Source organism: Schistocerca serialis, chromosome 1, assembly GCF_023864345.2.
Source record: "Schistocerca serialis cubense isolate TAMUIC-IGC-003099 chromosome 1, iqSchSeri2.2, whole genome shotgun sequence".
In the NCBI taxonomy this organism is placed as follows: domain Eukaryota; kingdom Metazoa; phylum Arthropoda; class Insecta; order Orthoptera; family Acrididae; genus Schistocerca; species Schistocerca serialis.
In genome coordinates, this window is record NC_064638.1 from 524,581,538 (window position 1) to 524,604,230 (window position 22,693).

Genomic DNA, 22,693 nt, shown 5'->3' on the forward strand with positions numbered 1-22,693 from the left:
TGTAGCTGTATTGCATTGATGTACTGGTGGATATTGTGTGGTATGACTCCTGTAGTTGATAGTATAATTGGTATAATGCCAACTTTATCCTGATGCCACATGCCCTTGACTTCCTCAGCCAATTTTCTTTTGTATATTTGTTGTATTGGGTATGGATATTTCGATTAGTTGTGTTAATTTCTTCTTTTCATTGGTGAGTATGATGTCAGGTTTGTTATGTGGTGTTGTTTTATCTGTTATAATGGTTCTGTTCCAGTATAATTTGTATTCATCATTCTCCAGTACATTTCATGGTGCATACTTGTATGTGGGAACTTGTTGTTTTATAAGTTTATGTTGTAAGGCAAGCTGTTGATGTATTATTTTTGCTACATTGTCATGTCTTCGGGGGTATTCTGTATTTGCTAGTATTGCACATCCGCTTGTGATGTGATCTACTGTTTCTATTTGTTGTTTGCAAAGTCTGGATTTATCTGTTGTGGTATTGGGATCTTTAATAATATGCATGCTGTAATATCTCGTGTTTATTGTTTGATCCTGTATTGCAATCATGAATCCTTCCATCTCACTGTATATATTGCCTTTTCTTAGCCATGTGTTGGATGCGTCTTGATCGGTGTGTGGCTGTGTTAGATGATACGGGTGCTTGCCATGTAGTGCCTTCCCCTTCCAATTTACTTTCTTCATATCTGTTGATGTTATGTGATCTAAAGGGTTGTAGAAGTGGTTATGAAATTGCAGTGGTGTAGCCAATGTATTTATATGAGTGATTGCTTTGTGTATTTTGCTAGTATCTGCTCGTTCTAGAAAGAATTTTCTTAAATTGTCTACCTGTCCATAATGTAGGTTTTTTTTGTCGATGAATCCCCTTCCTCCTTCCTTTCTGCTTAATGTGAATCTTTCTGTTGCTGAATGTATGTGATGTATTCTATATTTGTGGCATTGTGAACGTGTATAAGTGTATTGAGTGCTTCTAGGTCTGTGTTACTCCATTTCACTACTCCAAATGAGTAGGTCAATATTGGTATAGCATAAGTATTTATAGCTTTTGTCTTGTTTCTTGCTGTCAATTCTGTTTTCAGTATTTTTGTTAGTCTTTGTCTATATTTTTCTTTTAGTTCTTCTTTAATATTTGTATTATCTATTCCTATTTTTTGTCTGTATCCTAGGTATTTATAGGCATCTGTTTTTTCCATCGCTTCTATGGAGTCACTGAGGTTATTCAATATGTAATCTTCTTGTTTAGTGTGTTTTCCCTTGACTATGCTATTTTTCTTACATTTGTCTGTTCCAAAAGCCATATTTATATCATTGCTGAATACTTCTGTTATCTTTAGTAATTGGTTGAGTTGTTGATTGGTTGCTGCCAGTAGTTTTAGATCATCAATGTATAGCAAATGTGTGATTTTGTGTGGGTATGTTCCAGTAATATTATATCCATAATTTGTATTATTTAGCATGTTGGATAGTGGGTTCAGAGCAAGACAGAACCAGAAAGGACTTAATGAGTCTCCTTGGTATATTCCACGCTTAATCTGTATTGGCTGTGATGTGATATTATCTGAATTTGTTTCGATATTAAGTGTGGTTTTCCAATTTTTCATTACTATGTTTAGGAACTGTATCAATTTAGGATCTACTTTGTATATTTCCAATATCTGTAGTAACCATGAGTAGGGTACACTATCAAAAGCTTTTTGGTAATCAATGTATGCGTAGTGTAGCGACCTTTGTTTAGTTTTAGCTTGATATGTCACCTCTGCATCTATTATCAGTTGCTCTTTACATCCTCGTGCTCCTTTGCAGTAGCCTTTTTGTTCTTCATTTATAATTTTGTTCTGTGTTGTATGTGTCATTAATTTCTGTGTAATGACTGAAGTTAATATTTTGTAGATTGTTGGTAGGCATGTTATGGGGCGATATTTAGCTGGGTTTGCTGTGTCTGCTTGATCTTTAGGTTTCAGATAAGTTATTCCATGTGTAAGTGTATCAGGGAATATGTATGGGTCTGCAATGTAACTGTTAAATAATTTATATATAAAAACAAAGATGAGGTGACTTACCGAACAAAAGCGCTGGCAGGTCGATAGACACACAAACAAACACAAACATACACACAAAATTCAAGCTTTCGCAACAAACTGTTGCCTCATCAGGAAAGAGGGAAGGAGAGGGGAAGACGAAAGGAAGTGGGTTTTAAGGGAGAGGGTAAGGAGTCATTCCAATCCCGGGAGCGGAAAGACTTACCTTAGGGGGAAAAAAGGACAGGTATACACTCGCACACACGCACATATCCATCCACACATACAGACACAAGCAGATATATTTAAATATATCTGTGGTTGACAAATATTTTGTTTTTTCAGGCAGACAAATGTATCCTCAGTGGATTGACATATTTTTTCATGACCATTTTCAGTTATCAGCAGCCAACGCAGAAATGCTATGTGCCATCCTTTTTTTTTTTCATAAGGACCACAGTAGAGGACCAAGTACACTCTGAAGGTTCAATGATCTCATCTTGCAGCATCCATTTCATACCGAGTATCCAGGGAGAGCATTAGGAAACGATTAACAGGAATGGGGGAAAGAAATAGAAGAAGAATGGGTAACTTTGAGGGTTGAAATAGTGAAGGCAGCACAGAGAATCAAGTAGGTAAAAAGATGAGGGCTAGTAGAAATCCTTCAGTAACAGAAGTTATATTGAATTTAACTGATAAAAGGAGAAAATATAAAAATGCAGTAAATGAAGCAGGCAAAAAGGAATGCAAATGTCTCAAAAATGAGATTGACAGGAAGTGCAAAATGGCTAAGCAGGGATGACTAGAGGACAAATGTAAGGATGTAGAGGCATCTCTCACTAGGGGAAGATAGATACTGTCTACAGGAAAATTAGAGAGACCTTTGGTGAAACCACTTATATGAATATCAAGAGCTCACATGGAAACCCAGTTTTAAGCAAAGAAGGGAAAGCAGAAAGTTGGAAGGAGTATATAGAGGGTCTATACAAGGGCGATGTACTTGAGGGCAATACTATGGAAATGGAAGAGCATGTAGACGAAGATGAAATGGGAGATACAATACTGCGTGAAGAGTTTGACAGAGCACTGAAAGACCTAATTGGAAACAAGGCCCCTGGAGTAGACAACATTCCATTAGAACTACTGACAGCCTTGGGAGAGCCAGCCCTGACAAAACTCTACCATCTGCTGAGAAAGATGTATGAGACAGGCAAATTACCCTCAGACTTCAAGAAGAATATAATAATTCCAATCCCAAAGAAAGCAGTTGTTGACAGATGTGAAAATTACCGAACTATCAGTTTAATAAGTCACGGCTGCAAAATACAAACGTGAATTCTTTACAGACGAATGGAAAAACTGGTAGAAGCTGACCTCAGGGAAGATCGGTTTGGATTCCGCAGAAATGTTGGGACACGTGAGGCAATACTGACCCTATGACTTATCTTAGAAGATAGATTAAGGAAAGGCAAACCTATGTTTCTAGCATTTGTAGACTTAGAGGAAGCTTTTGACAATGTTGACTGGAAAACTCTCTTTCAAATTCTGAAGGTGGCAGGGGTAAAAGACAGGGAGTGAAAGGCTATTTACAATTTGTACAGAAAGCAGATGGCAGTTATATGAGTCGAAGGACACTAAAGGGAAGCAGTGGTTGGGAAGGGAGTGAGACAGGGTTGTAGCCTCTCCCCATGTTATTCAATCTGTATATTGAGCAAGCAGTGAAGGAAACTAAAGAAAAATTCGGAGAAGGTATTAAAACCCATGGAGAAGAAATAAAAACTTTGAGGTTCACCGATGACATTGTAATACTATCAGAGAGAGCAAAGGACCTGGAAGAGCAAAACAAGGATAATGGAATGTAGTCAAATTAAGTCTGCTGATGCTGAAGGAATTAGATTAGGAAATGACAGACTTACAGTAGTAGATGAGTTTTGTTATTTGGGTAGCAAAATAACTGATGATGGTTGAAGTAGAGAGGGTAAAAAATATAGACTGGTGATAGCAAGGAAAGCATTTCTGAAGATCAGAAATTGGTTGACATCGAGTATAGATTTAAGTGTCAGGAAGTCTTTTCTGAAAGTATTTGTATGGAGTGTAGCCATGAATGGAAGTGAATCATGGACGATAAATAGTTTGGACAAGAAGAGAATAGAAGCTTTAGAATTGTGGTGCTACAGAAGAATGCTGAAGATTATATGGGTAGATCACATAACTAATGAGGAGGTATTGAATAGAATTGGGGAGAAGGGAAAGTTGTGGCACAACTTGACTAGAAGGGATCAGTTGGTAGGACATGTTCGGAGGCATCAAGGGATCACCAATTTAGTATTGGAGGGCAGAGTGGAGGGTAAAATCCTAGAGGGAGACCAAGACCTGAATACACTAAGCAGATTCAGAAGGTGTAGGTTGAGAGATGAAGAAGCTTGCACAGGACAGAGTAGCATGGAGAGCTGCATCAAACCAGTCTCTGGACTGAAGATGGCAACAACAACATCCAGTATTCAGCTGGCAACATTCTATACAAGCACTGGCTAATTGTTCGATGATTCCCTTGATATGTGTTTTACCATGGGCCATGTTGCCTAAATTTTGTCCATTCTGGATTTCAAAAACTGGCACAGAATACTAAGGCTCACCAACATTGCTCCTGGGTCAGGCCAGATCCTGTTGTTGACAGTTTGGCATAACAGCATTTTGTGTGGACATACTGCATCCGCCTGTGTATGCTACAGTATTGTGGTGCCATTTTTCAATAGGACAATGCTCATCCACAAGTCTGTCAAGTGTCTGCATGATCTTGAGGTACACTATTGGCTGTGTGTGGAGCCAGTTCAGATGACTCGATCCAGTGCCAGTATCCAGGATATCAAGTGGACCAAATTGCATCAGGATAGTATCTAACAGCTTTATGACACACATCCTAACTATGTCAGCATGCCAGATGGGGTGCATTGTTATAATTTGGCAATATTAGCCAATTTATCAATATTTGTAAATTTGAATCCATTTTGTAATCACTGATGTAACTTCATTTACCTTCTCAGTCAGAGAAATTACATTTTGTTTCCTTCTCTCCTTCTGGGTGCATCACATTTTTGTTGGCAATGTATTTTCTTGTTAACCAAGCCAGCAAGCAGTTTTACTGTTTACCTGTCAGTCATGGGTTCTGCTTTCAAACAAGTAAGCAATCACTACTGTGATAGAAACTAAATTCTTTCTTATTAGTTACCACAAATGCCATTAGAGAGTAAACTTGTAGGCACATGAATGTGAGCATCCCAAAGACCCTGTAGAAGTATCATAATCTTTCCTTATGTTCCCATACCTGTCGCTCTTAGTAACTTTCTTCTATTTGCTGTAATCTTATTATTGTTGTTGTTGTTGTTGTTGTCATCATTATTGTGAGTAACAAGTATATCAATTTACAGAAATTCTGTCTGTGTATTATGCTGCTGAATGACAGTATGCCTGACTGTAATTCATTTGTTTTAGGTGTCTTTGTACGATCGGCATTGTGGATAAATGACAGAAGCTGGCTGCAGCCTCCTGATACCTCACAAAATGTTCTTGCTTGTGCGGTTATTTCAGTGAGTTCTTATAATTTGTTTAGCACTGATCAATTGTATAAACATTACTTAACAACAAGTCACTTACTTTCAGTGAAAAGTTTTAGAGGAGCAAACACTAAAAAAATCGTATATAATTACTCTAAACAAAGGTAGAATTATTGTAGCTCTACAGCTAAGTTAACTGTCTCCCTCTCTCTCCCACCACCCCTCTCTCTCACTCATAGACACACCCAAACACACACTCCCATGGCCACAGCAAGACTAATTATTAATACTCAATTTTTGAAAGAAGTTGCCTAATTTGATGGAGGTGGCAGGGGCAGGGAAGGATGCAAGGAGAGGGTAGCAAGAAAGAGGCATGTCTGATTATGTTGCTGCAGAAGACAAAAAGAGTAAAGAGGCTATAACAAAAAGATATGTAAGAAAAGGGGGAGGGACAAAAGGGTAGGGGAGAAAAAGGAGAAAGGTGAAGGTGAAGAGGGAGAAAGAGAGGTGAGAGAGAAGAAAGAAGAGTCAGATAGCGCAGAGAGAGAGAGAGAGAGAGAGAGAGAGAGAGAGAGAGTGGGGAGAAAGAGTGGTGAGAAGAGGTGATGCATGATCTGGATGGAGAAGGAGTGGTGTGGAAAAAATAGTAGGGAAAAGGTAAAGTTAGGCAGTGAGAACAGATTCGCAGATATTTGGACCAAGAGGACTGCAAGAGTGTAGGATGTGTTTGGGGGAGAATTCCCTCATCTGCATTTTGCCACAGTTTGGCAGAAACCAGTCATGTGAATAGACAGTTGGTTACTTGTCATTCCACATTGAATGCTTCACAGTAATTGCAGCATAGCTGTTACATATCAAGTATAGTTAGTGGCTGCCTTTCCCTTACACTGTGTAAATTCTCACATTCGTGTGATGTGTATTCCGAGGTAAGAATGCTGCCATCAACTTGATACTGAGTGTACCAAAACTTCTATAAACAAATCTTTCATTGTTACTTTATCTTATAAAGCAGTTAATTTCTGGCACCGGTATTCAACATGCAATAGTTACAATGTGAAATGTTTTTCTTTCTGATTTTTATCTTGTAGGCATGGATACAATACTTTTACACAGCTACCTGGATTTGGACCCTTTGCTATGCTGTGGATGTTCGTCTTGTCCTGAAAGAGCGTGAAGGGTATCCTGTGTGGTACCATACTGCTTCTTGGCTAATACCTGGAGCGCTCACATCAGTTGGGCTCTCCATATTATACAGTCCTGATATAAAGTGAGTAGTTTCTGGATCATTGCCCAATCAGTTTTTGCTAAAGATGCAATAATTTGTGAGCTGGAGATTGTTCATATATTGTACTATGACTTGGTGTAGTTAGATTGACTTTGGTGACATTTAGCAATTTTTAAATATTTTTATTATGTTGATATGTTTCCTAATGATAAATTATTGCAGTTTTTTCATTCCAACAATATGTTATTTGGTAGGCATAAACATGCCCAAAACATACTTAATTTTTAAAATGGAGCACTACACTGTCTTCCACACCTCCGAAGCTGCTATTGAACATCTCTTAAAAGAAAAGTGTCATAAATGTCAATAACTTCCTTTGCTACTTGTGCTTAAACTGAACATGGAGAATGAGATTGTTTCTCCTAATCATTTTGCTCCTTTTCACCCTCCTACAGTTCTCTTTCTGTTACATAAATGTTTAAATTGATGATAGTTTTTACTATTTTTCTGCCATTAAAACTGCCTTTTGTTTGTTATATGTTTTATTTTCTTAACTGTATGTCTATTTCATCTATGTTGGATTGTTATTGAGGAAGCAGCAGTGTGCCTGACATTTTGGTTTGTAGGCATGGTAATGGAAATTTGTTCAGCTATCGGTTAAGAGCTATTGAGAATGACACAAAGGTCTTAACTGGTCTAGCTAACAACAATTATGTGCAAGCATTGACTGCTAACCTCTGTAGTCCTTTGCTGACTATGAGTAACTTGCACTCTGATAGCATCTGGATTCCAGCTTACCAGTGTAGATGCTGCTTCCCTGTAGACCAACTTCCTCCATGACCATGATGTTGCCACTATCAAATGCTACTTTTCCCATTGTTCTTATGACTCTTAACCCACCACCTCATTCCATCTTTATGATCAAGACCAAGGATGAAGACACTGTACTGTCATTTCCCCACAGTGACAAACATCTTCTCTCCATTTGCTTCATCTGGTCCTCCTCAGTCCATCACACCACCTTTCTGGATGGTGACCACCCTCCAGTGTCTCCCTCCAAGCCTCTGTCCATATGAAGCTCATTAACTGTAAACAGTAGCTGCATTTTAAGAGCTGTCATCTGTACACACCAAAAAATCACTCCCATACAGTCTGGCCACTTGTGGATAGCACATCTGCAGTGACAAGAATACCATCGCCCAATGTGCTGAAGGTCTCAGTAATGCTTTCACAGACAAGCACTATCTACATCTACATGATTACTCTGGTATTTACAATAAAGTGCCTGGTAGAGGGTTCAATGAACAACCTTCAAGCTGTCTCTCTACCGTTCCACTCTCAAACGGCGTGCGGGAAAAACGAGCACTTAAATTTTTCTGTGCGAGCCCTGATTTCTCTTATTTTATTGTAATGATCATTTCTCCCTATGTAGGTTGATGCCAACAGAATGTTCTCACAATTGGAGGAGAAAATTGGTGACTGAAATTTCATGAAAAGATCCTGTCGCAACGAAATACCCCTTTGTTTTAATGATTGCCACTCCAGTTCACGTATCATGTATGTGGCACAAACTGCCCTTCTTTGTACTTTTTCAATGTCATGTATCAGTCCCACCTGAAACTGATCACACACCACACAGCAATACTCCAGAATAGGGCGGACAAGCGTGGTGTAAGCAGTCTCTTTAGTAGAGGTGTTACACCTTCTAAGTGATCTGCCAATGAATCACAGTCTTTGGTTTGCTCTACCCACATTATTATCTACGTGACTGTTCCAATTTAGGTTATCTTAATTGTAATCCCTAAGTATTTAGTTGAATTTACAGTCTTCAGATTTGTGTGACTTACCGCATAATCAAAATTTAGTGGATTTCTTTTAGCACTCATGTGAATAACTTCACACTTTTCTTTATTCAGGGTCAATTGCCACTTTTTGCGCCATACAGATATCTTATTTAAATAATTTTGCAATTCATTTTGGTCATCTAATGACTTTACAAGATGGTAAATGACAGCATCATCTGCAAACAATCTAAGACAGCTACTGAGTTTGTCTCCTATGTCATTAATATACAAGGGTCACTCCAAAAGAAATGCACACTACTTTCGTAAAAATACAGTTTTCATTCTGCATGTGTGAAAGTTTCACAGTTTGTAGATACATCCTTACCACTTGTTTTCAAACTTGGTTCAACCTGTTCCCGTGAGTGGCGTCATCACAGCACGTCTTCAAGAAGGCTGCTACACTTGACATTCGTCAGAATCAACGTGCTGTCATAGAATTCCTGTGCTGTGAAAATGAGACAGTGGGAAACATCCACAAGAGGTTGAAAAATGTGTATGGAGATGCTACTGTCGATCGCAGTACAATTAGATCGTGGGCAAGCAGGCTACGTGATGAAAGCGGGCACGGCAATATTGAGGATTGTCCTCGCAGCGGCAGGCCTCGTACTACACACACTCCAGACACTGTGCAGAGAGTTAACGAATTGGTGACTGCTAACAGACGCATCACAGTGAACGAATTGTCACGCTACGTTGGGATAGGGGAAGGAAGTGTTTGCAGATTACTGAAAATGTTTGCGTTAAAAAAGGTTTGTGCCAGGTGGGTTCCCAGGATGTTGACAGTGGCTTGCAAAGAAACTAGAAAAATGGTATGCTGCAAACTTTCGGAACAGTACGAGAATGGTGGAGATGAATTTCTTGGAAGAATTGTGACAGGTGATGAAACATGGCTCCATCATTTTTCACCAGAGATGAAGAGGCAATCAATGGAGTGGCATCATGCAAATTCACCCAAGAAAAAAAAAATTCAAAACCACACCTCCTGTTAGAAAAGTTATAGCTATGGTGTTTTTCGATTCCGAAGGACTCTTGCTTGTGGACATAATGCCAAGTGGAACCACTATAAATTCTGATGCATATGTGATGACACTGAAGAAACTTTCAGCTCGACTGAGTCGTGTTCGACCATATCAGCAAAAGCAGGATGTTTTGCTGTTGCATGACAATGCACGGCCACATGTCAGTCAAAAAACCATGGAAACGATCACAAAACTTGGATTGACAACACTGAAACACCCACCTTACAGTCCTGACCTGGCTCCACGTGACTATCATATCTTGGGGAAACTGAAAGGCTCTCTTCGTGGAACAAGGTTTGAAGATGATGATTACCTTGTGCACGCTGCCAAACAGTGCCCCAACAGGTTGGTCCAGAGGTTTACTGTGCTGGTACACAGGCGCCGGTTCCAAGATGGCATAAGGCAGTTGAGAGGGATGGAAATTATGTGGAGAAATGAAAATATTGTTCCTAAAGGATGTATCTACACACTGTAAAACTTTCAAACATGTAGAATAAAAGATGGGTTTTGCAAAAAATAGTGTGCATTTATTTTGGAGTGACCCTCGTAGATCAGGAACAATAGAGGGCCTATAACACTTCCTTGGGGAATGCCAGATATTACTTCTGTTTTACTCAATGACTTTCCATCTGTTATTATGAACTGTGACCTTTCTGATAGGAAATCATGAATCCATTCGCACAGCTGAGGTTATATTCCTTAGGCGCACAGTTTGGTTAGAAGAGGCTTATGAGGAACGGTGTCGAAAGCCTTCTGGAAATCTATCACTCAAACTTAGTCTGCAAACAGATTTCCCATGCCATATTCACACTTACACAAGCCTACAATCCTCCAAATGCCCTCAGGAAACAGCTGCAAGCAGCAACCCTCCACCCATTATCATCCTGGATTAGAACAACTGAAGCATATCTTTCACACTACTTAATATAACATCCAGAAATGAAGAACTTCCCACAATCCCCATTCCTTCCAAAGTTAGATTCCTCTGAACATCTAAGCTACACAATAACCTTGTCAATCCTTAAATCACATCTATTCCCAAGCCATTATCATGCAGGTCACTCCCCTGTGGTATACCCAGGTGCAGGACCTGCCTAATGCATCCATCTTACCCTGTCAGCGGCAGGGCCACCTGCCAAAGGAGGTATATCATAGCCACTGTGACATAACGTTTGTACATCATTTTATGAGGGCATGACTACCAACCAGCTGTCCGCTCAAATCACTGACCACTGTCAAACCACGACAAAGAACAGACCTGACTACACAGTGTCTGAACACATTGCCGAGCACAGCATGCTTCACTTCAGTGGCTGTTTCACAACCTACACCATCTGGAACTTTCCCTCAACCCCACCTTCTTTGAACTGCATAGATGGGAACTGCCCTTACAATACAGTCTTCAATCCTATAATCCATCTGTCCTCATCTCTGCTAGTCTTTGTCCCACACCCATGTGCACCCCAGCCTCTATGACCCTCAATTTAGTCATCCTGCACTCTCACCATTTATGAAATCTCCCTCATCCTGTGTACTATCTTCCCCTCCCAATCCACTCCTCTATGTCATTATTTTTGTTAGTTTATCTATCTATATATTAGGTTCTAACAAAGAGATAGAGGGGCTGGCCAGTACTTACCTCAGCTCAGTACAGCCGATACATACACAAAAAACAGAACCGAAAATTTACGTTCCTAGCTTTCGGAACAAATGTTCCTTCATCAGGGAGGAGAGAGGGGAAAGAAAGGGAAGAAGGGAAAGTGGATTCAGTTACTTACAACCCAGGTTATGAAGCAACAGGGAAAGGAAAACAGAGAGGGTAGCACGGATGGAGGCATGGTTGTCAGAGGGAAGCCAAAGATATTCTACTGTAAGTACTGTGCCAGCTTCAAACCAAACAGGATGCATACAGAAGTAAAGAGGTATACAGTATAAAGATAAACACAACTATGTAGGATGAATAGATGCGTGATTGGCTAAAGAGGAAAGGGAAACAGGAGAAGACTGAAGAGTAAATGGGAGTGAGGTTGTTTAACATAGGTTCAGTCCTGAGGGATGGCGGGATGAAAGGATGTGTTGGAGTGCAAGTTCCCATCTCCGCAGTTCAGAGGGACATCCCTTTACACAAACATCCCACATACCCATAGTCTCTCTGCCCTTGAGCACTATCTCTCCCAATGACACCCGAAGATCTTCCAAAAACCTCGTTCCTTATCACACTTACCAACTTCATCCTAACCCATAATTACTTCACCTTTGAAGGCCAGACCTACAAACAAATCAGGGGAACGGCCATGGGAACCAGGATGGCTCCGTCCTATGCTAACCTCTTCATGGGCCGCATGGAGGAGGCTTTCCTGAAGACCCAACAGCTGCTTCCCCTGGCCTGGTATAGGTTTATAGATGACATCTTTGTGGTCTGGACTCATGGTGAAGAAACACTCCTTAATTTCCTCCATAACCTCAACTCCTTTTCGAATCTGAATTTCACCTGGTCCTTCTCCAAAACCCAAGCCACCTTCCTGGATGTTGACCTTCATCTTGTTGAAGCTCACATCCACACCTCTGTCCATATCAAACCCACAAACAAACAACAGTACCTTCACTTTGATAGCTGCCATCCATTCCACATCAAACGTTCCCTTCCCTACAGCCTAGGTATTCGTGGCAAACGTATCTGCTCCAGTGATGAATCCGTCAACAATTACACCAATAACCTGACCAGTGCTTTCCTCTGCCGCAACTATCCTGCAGACCTTGTCCACAAACAGATCTCCCGAGCAATACATTCCTCCCCATCCAACAACAATGTTCCTACCCCCAGACCACACAGAAGCATCCCCCTTGTCACCCAATATTATCCTGGCCTCGAAAACATGAACAAATTACTCCGCCATAGATATGGCTTTCTCAAGTCAAACCCTGAAATGAGATCATCCCTTGACAAAATTCTCTCCACACCACCCAGAGTAGCCTTTCGTCGCCCCCCTAACCTCCGTACAATATTCCCAGACTACCTTCTCTACCCAGTGGTTCCTACCCCTGTAACCGACCCCGCTGCAAAACCTGCCCCATGCATCCCCCGACAACCACCTACTCCAGCCCCGCTACTGGTAAAACATACGCAATTCAAGGCAGGGCCACGTGTGAAACTACACGTCATTTATCAGCTGACATGCCTGCACTGCACAGCCTTTTACATCGGTATGACAACAACTAAACTGGCTGAGTGCATGAACGGACACAGATGAACTGTCCGCCTAGGAGATGTCCAATACCCAGTAGCGGAGCATGCCCTCCAGCATAATTCTAGGGACCTAGGAACCTGCTACACCGTATGTGCCATTTGGCTTCTCCCACCCAACACCAGTCCCTCTGAACTGCGGAGATGGGAACTTGCACTCCAACACATCCTTTCATCCCGCCATCCCCCAGGACTGAACCTATGTTAAACAACCTCACTCCCATTTACTCTTCAGTCTTCTCCTGTTTCCCTTTCCTCTTTAGCCATTCACGCATCTATTCATCCTACATAGTTGTGTTTATCTTTATACTGTATACCTCTTTACTTCTGTATGCATCCTGTTTGGTTTGAAGCTGGCACAGTACTTACAGTAGAATATCTTTGGCTTCCCTCTGACAACCATGCCTCCATCCTTGCTACCCTCCCTGTTTTCCTTTCCGTGTTGCTTCATAACCTGGGTTGTGAGTAACGGAATCCACTTTCCCTTCTTCCCTTTCTTTCCCCTCTCTCCTCCCTGATGAAGGAACATTTGTTTCAAAAGCTAGGAACGTAAATTTTCGGTTCTGTTTTTTGTGTATCTATCGGCTGTACTGAGCTGAGGTAAGTACTGGCCAGCCCCTCTATCTCTTTGTTAGTATTTGTTTCACATCTTTATATGAGATTTTCCATTAATCATTTATACATTAGGTTCTTGGGAACAATGTGAGCCACAGCTACTTGGTACAGAATTTACAGAATGCTGATTAGACCGTTTATAGGTGAAAGAATTAATAAAATAAAAAAAACTTGGTAGAGAGTATACAAATAAATAACACATTACAAAGAAAAATTCTCAACTGCTGCGAGGAATCTTGCACAGATTAAGTGCAGTGTGCCACTTGGAATCATTTTAACTTGCATTTGAATACTTGGGGTTTATCACACAATTTTTTTTTCACTTATTCTGGAAACCTAATAGTGCACACCTTTCTGTACATTGCATAAGGAATTGTCATCCAAGTGCATATTGTGTTCCTGTCTAATATTCACTGAATGAATGTTGCAGTCACTTCTGAATGAATCATTTTTATCAGTAAAAAATCCCATGGTGGAATATATGTATTGGGACAGCAGAATTAGAATTTCAAGATACCTGAACAATGTTTGCAGACTGATACCACAGATTAGTCTGACTCCCTTTTCTGAGCTAAGAATATTCTTCATATTCTTGGTGGCTGCACAGAGTTCCCACAAAATATAACACCATACAAGATAAATGGGTAGTAAGCTAAGTAAATAAACTTTCACACGTTATTGTCATAGACATTCTCAAATTAAATCATATTTTTATCATCAGATAACATACCTCATACAGTCAATTATTGTGGCACAGGGGACTTGTCAATTCTAACAGCAAACCCAGACTAACAAACTTAAGCTAAGGTTACAATGCATATATTGTTACCTTCTTCTTATTTTACATGGATATCATTAAAGGAATCTTCTGTACTGTAATACCGTTTACTTTTCAGATATTCTTGTAGGACTCCATTATTTTTTACATTTGCATCACACTTCTTCCTCCAGATTCTATTTATAATTTTCATGTCCATCTTATGTGCAGTTTTTTAAATATAGTTTTAGCCTGTGGGCATGTAATATGTAACAAGTCTTTGTCAGTTTTGCAGCAGATTATCGCAGTTGAGTCATCTTCATAAAGGATGATTTCAGACTGAACCTGGCATGGCGTATCACTTACGTGATGCAAAAATAACAGTGGCCCTACTGCTTAACCTTGTGGAATGCCTAATTGTAGGTGGTGAGGTTTCAGCCAGAGAATAATTTCTTGCCACTGTTATTAACAAGTAGTCTTTCTTTCAGTTCGACAAATATGATGACATCCTGCTAAGAGATCTTGCTTGAAAACCATAGCTTGTCCGTTTCTGGAGAAGCAGGTCATGTTTTACACTATCGAAGGCTTTGGTAAGGTTACAAAAGATGCCCGATACATGCATTCTGAGGCAGCTGCTAACTTTTGTGACCAATTCATTTATTGCATAGGTTGTGCTGCAGTCTTTCCAGAAACTGAACTGATGGTATAAAATATTGTTGTGGGATGGATTATAATTTTCTGTCTGATCACATGCAGTTTTTTCTAATATTTTTGAAAACCTTTGTCCTAGTTCCCCATTTCACATTGTATGCCCTTTTTTTTTAATTGGCCAAACTCCAGCATATTTTAATCAATCTGGAAAACATCCCTCTTCAAAAGACTGCTTGATTATGAGGGAGACTGGGTATGCAATATTGTAACAGATTAGTTTTGTTATTCTAGTGTGGGAAGCTCATCCCAACCCATTGAGTTTAAATTTTCTAGGGACATTATGATTTTTGTAACATCAGAGCTTGAAACATGGGCAAATGTAAAACCTGAGCAATTTCTGTCTGTCATACTGGGATCTGTACTTGGTGGTGAGCAGTCACAAATTTTACTACACTTAATGAAGAAGTCATTAAAAGATTCGCATATGGCACTGAGATCTATAACAGCTCTACCATTTTTCGTTAGTTTAGAGGGGCATTTTCTCTCCATTGCACTGCCAACTTCACTTCTTATAACAGACCAAACAGCTTTTGATTTGTTTGTTTTTGGTATTGGACATGAAATTATTGTTTGCAGTACACTTTACTATTTTAACTATATTATCAAATTTTTGTGTGTGTGCTTACATATTTAAGAAATTTATGATTTCAATTAACTTTTACATCCATATGCAGTTTCCCTTTCTTAATCCTACACACTTTAATTCCTTTTGTTAAACATGATCTTGTAATCAGTTAAAAAGTTATTGCAGTTGTCATTTATTGAAATGTGTTTGATGACTAGCCACAAGATAAGGCTTAGTTTTTAAAAAAATACTTCCTTACTTTCTTGACAGAAGTTTCTACACCTTTGGTGTGCAGCTGCAATTTAATTTTGAATGTGATACAAATAGTGCTGCATAGCCTAATACCTTACAATATTATCAATAAATGTTAAAGCAGTTGAAATAACTCTTGTGCATTCATCAAAATTGAGATTTGGCCCATTTGTGGCAATCAGTTTCCTTAAATGTGAAGCAGATTTGTCATCAATTCTTACAGCTAGGTTTAATTCAGTACTTACAACTAGTTTCTTATGCTGTTTTTCAGTTTTTAACAATGTTTCAAATTTGTATAAGAATATAGAGCTTATATGGTACCCAGGGATGTGATATATACTAATGAATAATGCGTTATAAGTTCTGTACAACAGCTTTCAGTAATTTCATAGTGTACTGAGGAATGAACTAGTATGCAAGAGCTTCAATGCCCCTTACCTCTACAAATCTTGTAACAGTTTGTAGCCCTTAAGTTCACTGAGGATACTGATATTTTCAGTTTTATACCAATGTTCCTTTACACATATTACATTTACTGACTGTTTAATTCCTTCTAATAGGATTTGTATACCACAAAGACCACTGATCATTATGATTACGAGATAAAGAAGCTCCCACCTGTGTATTGAACACTTCTTTTGGATTGTTAGTGTTTCACAAGCTTCCGTGTCTGTGAGCATTTGAAGTGATCACTTGTTTGTTTTTGCAGCTGCTTTCACATTTATTTATTTATTTATTATTTGTCCCATAGATCAAATCAGTACAATGGCTTGTACAACTGATATGGGATAAGTCAATACAAATATACAGTTTACAGGAGTCTAAAATGGTAAACAAGAACACAGAAGAATGATTATTTTACATGACCTACAAAATTATGTTACTTAAAGTTACAGCTTTACAGAGAATTGTTACATGATGTGACAAAATTGACTTAACAACATTCAGTTTTGATACATTATCATGCACTAAGACAATTTTGATTCCAAATATTCCTGGATGGTATAAAAGCAGTCTTTTATTAAAAGAGATTTCACTGTCTGTTTGAATTTATTTATTTCCTGGATTTCTTGTATAAAAGTTGGAAGATGATTATATAATTTTATTCCCATGCACTTGACACCATCACTGTACAGTTTTGTTGAGTGGGGAAGTATTCTTAGAGAGGTTTTTGATCTTGTGTCATAATCGTGGTAATCCATATTTTTGCTAATTTTGTTGATACTTTTTTTGGTAAAGAATAATAATTCTAGTATGTATTGGCATGGGAGGGGCAAAATATTTAGTTTCTTAAATAATGGTTTACTAGTGTCTCTTTGTTTTTTGAACATATTTGTTCTGACTATCTTCTTTTGCAGTTTGAATATCTTAATTGATTCAGAATTTTGGCCCCAGAAGATGATTCCGTAGTTAGGTACAGAGTGAAAGAGTGCATGGTACATTGTGGTTAGGGTACTTGTGTTAGTGACATTCCTTATTGATCTAATCATGAAGCATACTTTCTAAGTTTTGTGCTGGTAACATCAATGTGCCTTTTCCATATGAGCGTATCAGTAATAGTGACCCCAAAAATTTTATTTCATTTTCAAGTTTAACATTTTTTTCCAGTGATATAGTTGGTAGTAATAGATTTCTGTTTTGGGCAGTGTGAAAGGTTATTCCAATTGTCTTTTTTGCGTTAAGCAGCAGCCTGTTACTTTGAAGCCATCGACTTATTTGATCTGTGGTCCTATCTATATTAGATTGGAGAATTTGTTCGGGCGCAGATATGAGTATAGAGGTGTCGTCAGCAAATAAAAGGGTTTTTGTGTTTGGTAGGCTGTGAGGAAGGTCATTTATGTAAAGTAAGAACAGCAAGGGGCCCAGAGCGGAGCCTTGGGGAATGCCTTGCTTTATGGTACGTATGGAGGAATGTACAGTGCTAGCTGTACCTGAGAGCTTAGTTTCCTTTAATTCGACATACTGCTGTCGATCTTCCAGATAGCTTTTAAACCAGTCATAGGCATTTCCTCTTATTCCATAGGAATGCATCTTTTGCAGAAGTATACTATGATTAACCATGTCGAATGCCTTTGTTAGATCTAGGAAGATACCTATGACTGGGAGTTCTTTGTCCACAAGCTCCAGTGCATGATCTAGAAATTCTTGTATTGCATCAGTTGTAGCTTTCTTACTTTGGAAGCTGAGCTGAGCAGGTGACAGGATATTTTTTTTTTGCCTAGAAAGGACATGATTCTGGTGACCATTATATATTCAAATACTTTACTAAAAGTTGAAAGCAGTGCAATGGGTCGATAATTAATGGGATCCTCTTTGCTTCCTTTTTTGTGGACAGGTATAATTTTTGCAATTTTGAGCATACCAGGAAATGTACCATTCAGGAATGAGAAGTTTATTATGTGGGCTAGGGGTTTACTGATGAAGTTACTGCAATTATGAAGGAGAAAGCATGGGATTTGATCTTGTCCAGCAGATGATTTTTTTTTTAATTTTGCTATGAAGTGTCTTTTCTATTTCAATTTCAGATGTAGGCCTTAAAAATAGAGTCTCAGAGCATAAGTTTGGTTCTAGTTGTAAGGGACAGCTATTTTTAAGATGGTTCGCCAGGTCTTCTACTGTTTTTGTAAAGTAGTTATTGAATTCCTCTGCTGTTTCTTTCCCACTGGAGACTAATTTTCCATTTATTTTTAAGCTAATATCACTTTGTAGCTGTTTTCCTCTATTAGTATTCATATTAAGAAGTTGCCACATGCTTTTGCTCTTATTTGATGACAATTTGAGGTAGTTATCATTCTGGAGCTTTTTGGCTGCATTTACTGCGTTCCTTAATATATTTAGTCAACAGCTTTGTTCATATTTGATGCGAGTATCTTTTTACCAGATTGATTCAGGTGTTGTCCATGCATTATGAAACAGCTTTTTCTTAACTGTTGATGTCAAGAAGTCGTTATGTTTTTAAACTTTGAACAGGTGTGTTTCGATTTTTTATTCATTTTTTGATTTTATCTATTCACATAAGACCAGTCTGCCAGATAAAACCTCATAGATATTCTTTTAATGAAGGTAGCAGCAATTAATTACTGCACAAGATCTTGAATCAGGTATTTCCAAGAAAGCCTTCTATCTACCCTCAGTCCTAAGAATTTAAAGTGGTTGACTTCACTGACTGCTTGACCAGGTTGAGGCAGTAAAATTCACTTTTAAGGAGTTCCATGTCAGAACCTGTTTGTATTACATTTTGTTGCTGTCAGCCATTAGTCTATTCTCTGAAAGCCATGGGCTGATGATACTGGTTACACTAAAACACTTGTGTCATCTGCAAAGAGTAATATTTTTAAGTCATCTGTCATATTTAGTGGCTTGACATTGATATGTATCAGGGAAAGCACTGAACCCAGGACTGAATCCTATAGCAACCCCCACTTAACATGACCCCAATCACATTCAAACTTCTTCCCTGTTTGTTGAGGATATACATTGACTTTCTGCTTTCTACTTTCCAAATGTGAAGTGCCCATTGTTTAACTTTTTCCATAATCCCATAATAGTTTAACTTGTGTAGAAGTATTGCATGGACCACACAGTCAAATACTTTTGTTAAATCAAAGAAAATACCTACTGTCCTCAACCTATCAATTAGCTCTGATAGAGATTTGCATGAGGTATTCCAGCTAGCCTATATGCTGTTCCAGGAGAATTGAAGACATACCTGGAGTCTTGACGGGCAAAGTAGTCAAAAGGCGGCAGAGAGTCTTCTGCACCAGCCATGCTGTCAAGAAATACCAATGACCAGAAGTTTATATCAATAATGTATATATTTATCAATACTATGAAAGGAAAGTTGCAACTCATCATATGGTGGAGATGCTGAGTTGCAGATAGGCACAACAAAAAGACTCACAAATAAGCTGGTCGGCAAGGCCTTCGTTGAAAATAGGTGAACACACACACACACACACACACACACACACACACACACACACACACACAAATGCAACTCACACACACATGACTGCAGTCTCTGGCAACAGAAGCCACACTCCGAGCAGTAGCACCAGTGCATGATGGAAGTGGTGACTGCGTTGGGGTGAGGAGGTGGCTGAGGTGGCAAGGGGGAGGGATAGTATGGTAGGGGTGGTGGACAGTGCAGTGCTGCTGGGGAGCCCACAGGGATGGGTTGGGAGGGGGGGGGGGGGGCGGGTAGCGGAAAAGGAGAGAAGTAAAAAGACTGGATGCAATAGTGGAATGAGGGTTGTGTAGTGCTGGAGTGAGAACAGCGAAGGGGCTGGATGGGTGAGGACAATGACTAACAAAGGTTGAGGCCAGGAGGGTTATGGGAAGGTAGGATATATTGCAGGAGAAGTTCCCACCTGTGCAGTTCAGAAAAGCTAGTGTTGGTGGGAAAGATCCATATGGAACAGGCTGTGAAGCAGTCATTGAAATGAAGGATATCACGTTGGGCAGCGTTCTCTGCAACTGGGTGGTCCACTTGTGTCTTGGCTACAGTTTGTCGGTGGCCATTCATGTGGACAGACAGCTTGTTCATTGTCATGGCCACATAGAATGCAGCACAATGGTTGCAGCTTAGCTTGTAGATCGCATGACAAGTTTCACAGGTAGCCCTGCCATTGATGGGATAGGGTAGGACGTTTCTCATTTCGTGGCACGATGAGAGAGAGTTGAAACCGTGGCGAAGAAATTAATTCAGTTCCTCCAGTCGTGGGTGGTACTGAGTTATGGGGGGAATGCTTATTTGTGGCCGGACAGTGAGACTTTGGGAGGTGATGGGAGAGTGGAATGACAGGGCACAGGAGATTTGTTTTTGTAAAAGATGCAGATGTGACACACAAGGGTGGCTAGCCTGTATGGAAGGGACTTCTTGGTATGGAAGAGGTGGCAGCTGTCGAAGTGGTGGTAGTGGTGGTTAGTAGGTGTGATATGGACAGAGGTACTGATGTAGCCATCTTGGAGGTGGAGGTCAACATATAGAAAGGGGCTTGTTGGGTTGAATATGACCAGGTGAAGCAAATGGGGGAGAAGCTCTTGAGGTTCTGGAGGAATGTGGATAGGGTGTCCTCACCCTCAATCCAGATCACAAAGATGTCATCAGAACCAGGTGAGGGGTTTAAGATTCTGCGTGTTTAGGAAGGATTCCTCTTAGATAACCCATGAAAAGGGTGCCATGTGGGTGCCCATAGCTGTACCTTGAGTTTGTTTGTAGGTAATGCCTTCGAAGGAGAAGTAATTGCGGGTGAAGACATAGTTGGTCATGGCGACTAGGAAGGAGGTCATTGCTTTGGAATCGTACTGGGCATTGGGAAAGTTAGTGTTCAACAGCGGTAAGGCAGTGGGCATTAGGGATGTCAGTGTAAAGGTGATGAGCAGGCATGCTCTCTCAGTGGGAACAGAGTAACTGGCCACAAAGGGGCATCCCGGGTGGTTGGGTTTATGGACTTTAAAAAGCATGTAGAAGGTAGGTCTGCGGGGAGTGGTAGGGGTGAGCAGAGGGATGGACTCCGGTGATGGTCCTTTAGGGATTTGAGGAGTGATTGGAGATCCTGCTGGATTTCTGGAATGGGGTCATTGTGGCAAGGTTTCTAGGTGGATGTATTTGACAGCTGGCAGAGTCCTGCCAGCTAAGCTGCAACCACTGTGCTGCATTCTGTGTGGGCATGGCAACCACCAAGCTATCTGCTCACATGAATGACCACCATCAAACTGTAGATCCCGTGTTGCATAGCATGCTGCCCAACATGACATCCTTCATTTCAATGACTGCTTCACAGTCTATGCCTCATGGATCCTTTCCACCAACACCAGCTTTTCCGGATTGCACAAATGGGAACTGTCCCTGCAATATATCCTGCATTCACATAACCCTCCTGGCCTCAACCTCCATTAGTCACTGTCCTTACACATCCATCCTGTTCCCTGTTCCCATTCCAGTTCTATGCAGTCCTCATTCCACCATAGCACCCAGTCTTTTTACTTCTCTCCTATTCCGCTACCCCACTTCTGCCCTGCTGTATGTCTAACCTCCTGACTGCACATAGCTGCCCTACTCTCTCTCCAACTCCTCCCTGCATGCTCCCCAGCATCACTTCACGGTCTCCCACCGTACCCTACTATCCCTCCCCCTCCCCACCCCAGCCCAGCCTTCTCCATACCCCCACCTCCTTACCTCGCCACTCCCGTCATCCACTGGTGCTGCTGCTCGCAGTGTGGCTTCAGTTGCAAGAAATTGCAGTCACGTGTGTGTGAGTTGCATTTGTGTGTGTGTGTGTGTGTGTGTGTGTGTGTGTGTGTGTGTGTGTGTGTGGTCTATTTTCGATGAAGGGCCTGTTGGCCAAAAGCTTATTTGTGGCAGTCTTTTTGTTGTGCCTATCTGCGACTCTGCATCTCCGCTATATGGTGAATAGCAACTTCCACTTTTATTGTTACATTCCATCCTGGATTTTCTATTGTTTGATGTATATATGTATGTAGTGAAGAAAATACTTATTATTCGGAACCCCTAAGGTCTCCTGTATAAAGATACTTACCATCTAATATGTGTTTTATTTAAAGATGCAATAAAACCCTTAAAAGATCAGAGCTGCCACATTCTTGTTTTAGTAAAAAAAAGTTATTCTACAGATAAGAATTATACAGATAAGAAGATTATTTAACAAGTTGGGGGTCTGTAGAAAATATAAATGAACCCTCACAATCTTCATGATGTGGACTGACGACAAGAACACCCTATCCACATTCCCTCAGAGCCTCCCACTTTCTCTCCCATTCTCTTCACCTGATCCTCCTTAGTCCAACAAGTCACCTTCCTTGATTTCTATGCTCCCTTCCATCCACATCCATCCTACCAACCAGCAACAGTATCTCCTCTTTG

General features: G+C 40.2%; 1 protein-coding gene across 2 annotated transcripts in view; it reads left to right on the plus strand.

Annotated features, from left to right (window-relative positions):
- Positions 1 to 22,693, plus strand: part of LOC126474630 (G-protein coupled receptor 143-like) — a 130,344-nt gene that overhangs the window by 97,819 nt on the left and 9,832 nt on the right. For both annotated transcript variants that reach the window (XM_050102112.1, XM_050102119.1), the window contains exons 3-4: positions 5,514 to 5,608; positions 6,664 to 6,842. In XM_050102112.1, coding sequence (XP_049958069.1) covers positions 5,514 to 5,608; positions 6,664 to 6,842 — 274 coding nt within the window. The remainder of the gene's footprint in view (positions 1 to 5,513; positions 5,609 to 6,663; positions 6,843 to 22,693) is intronic.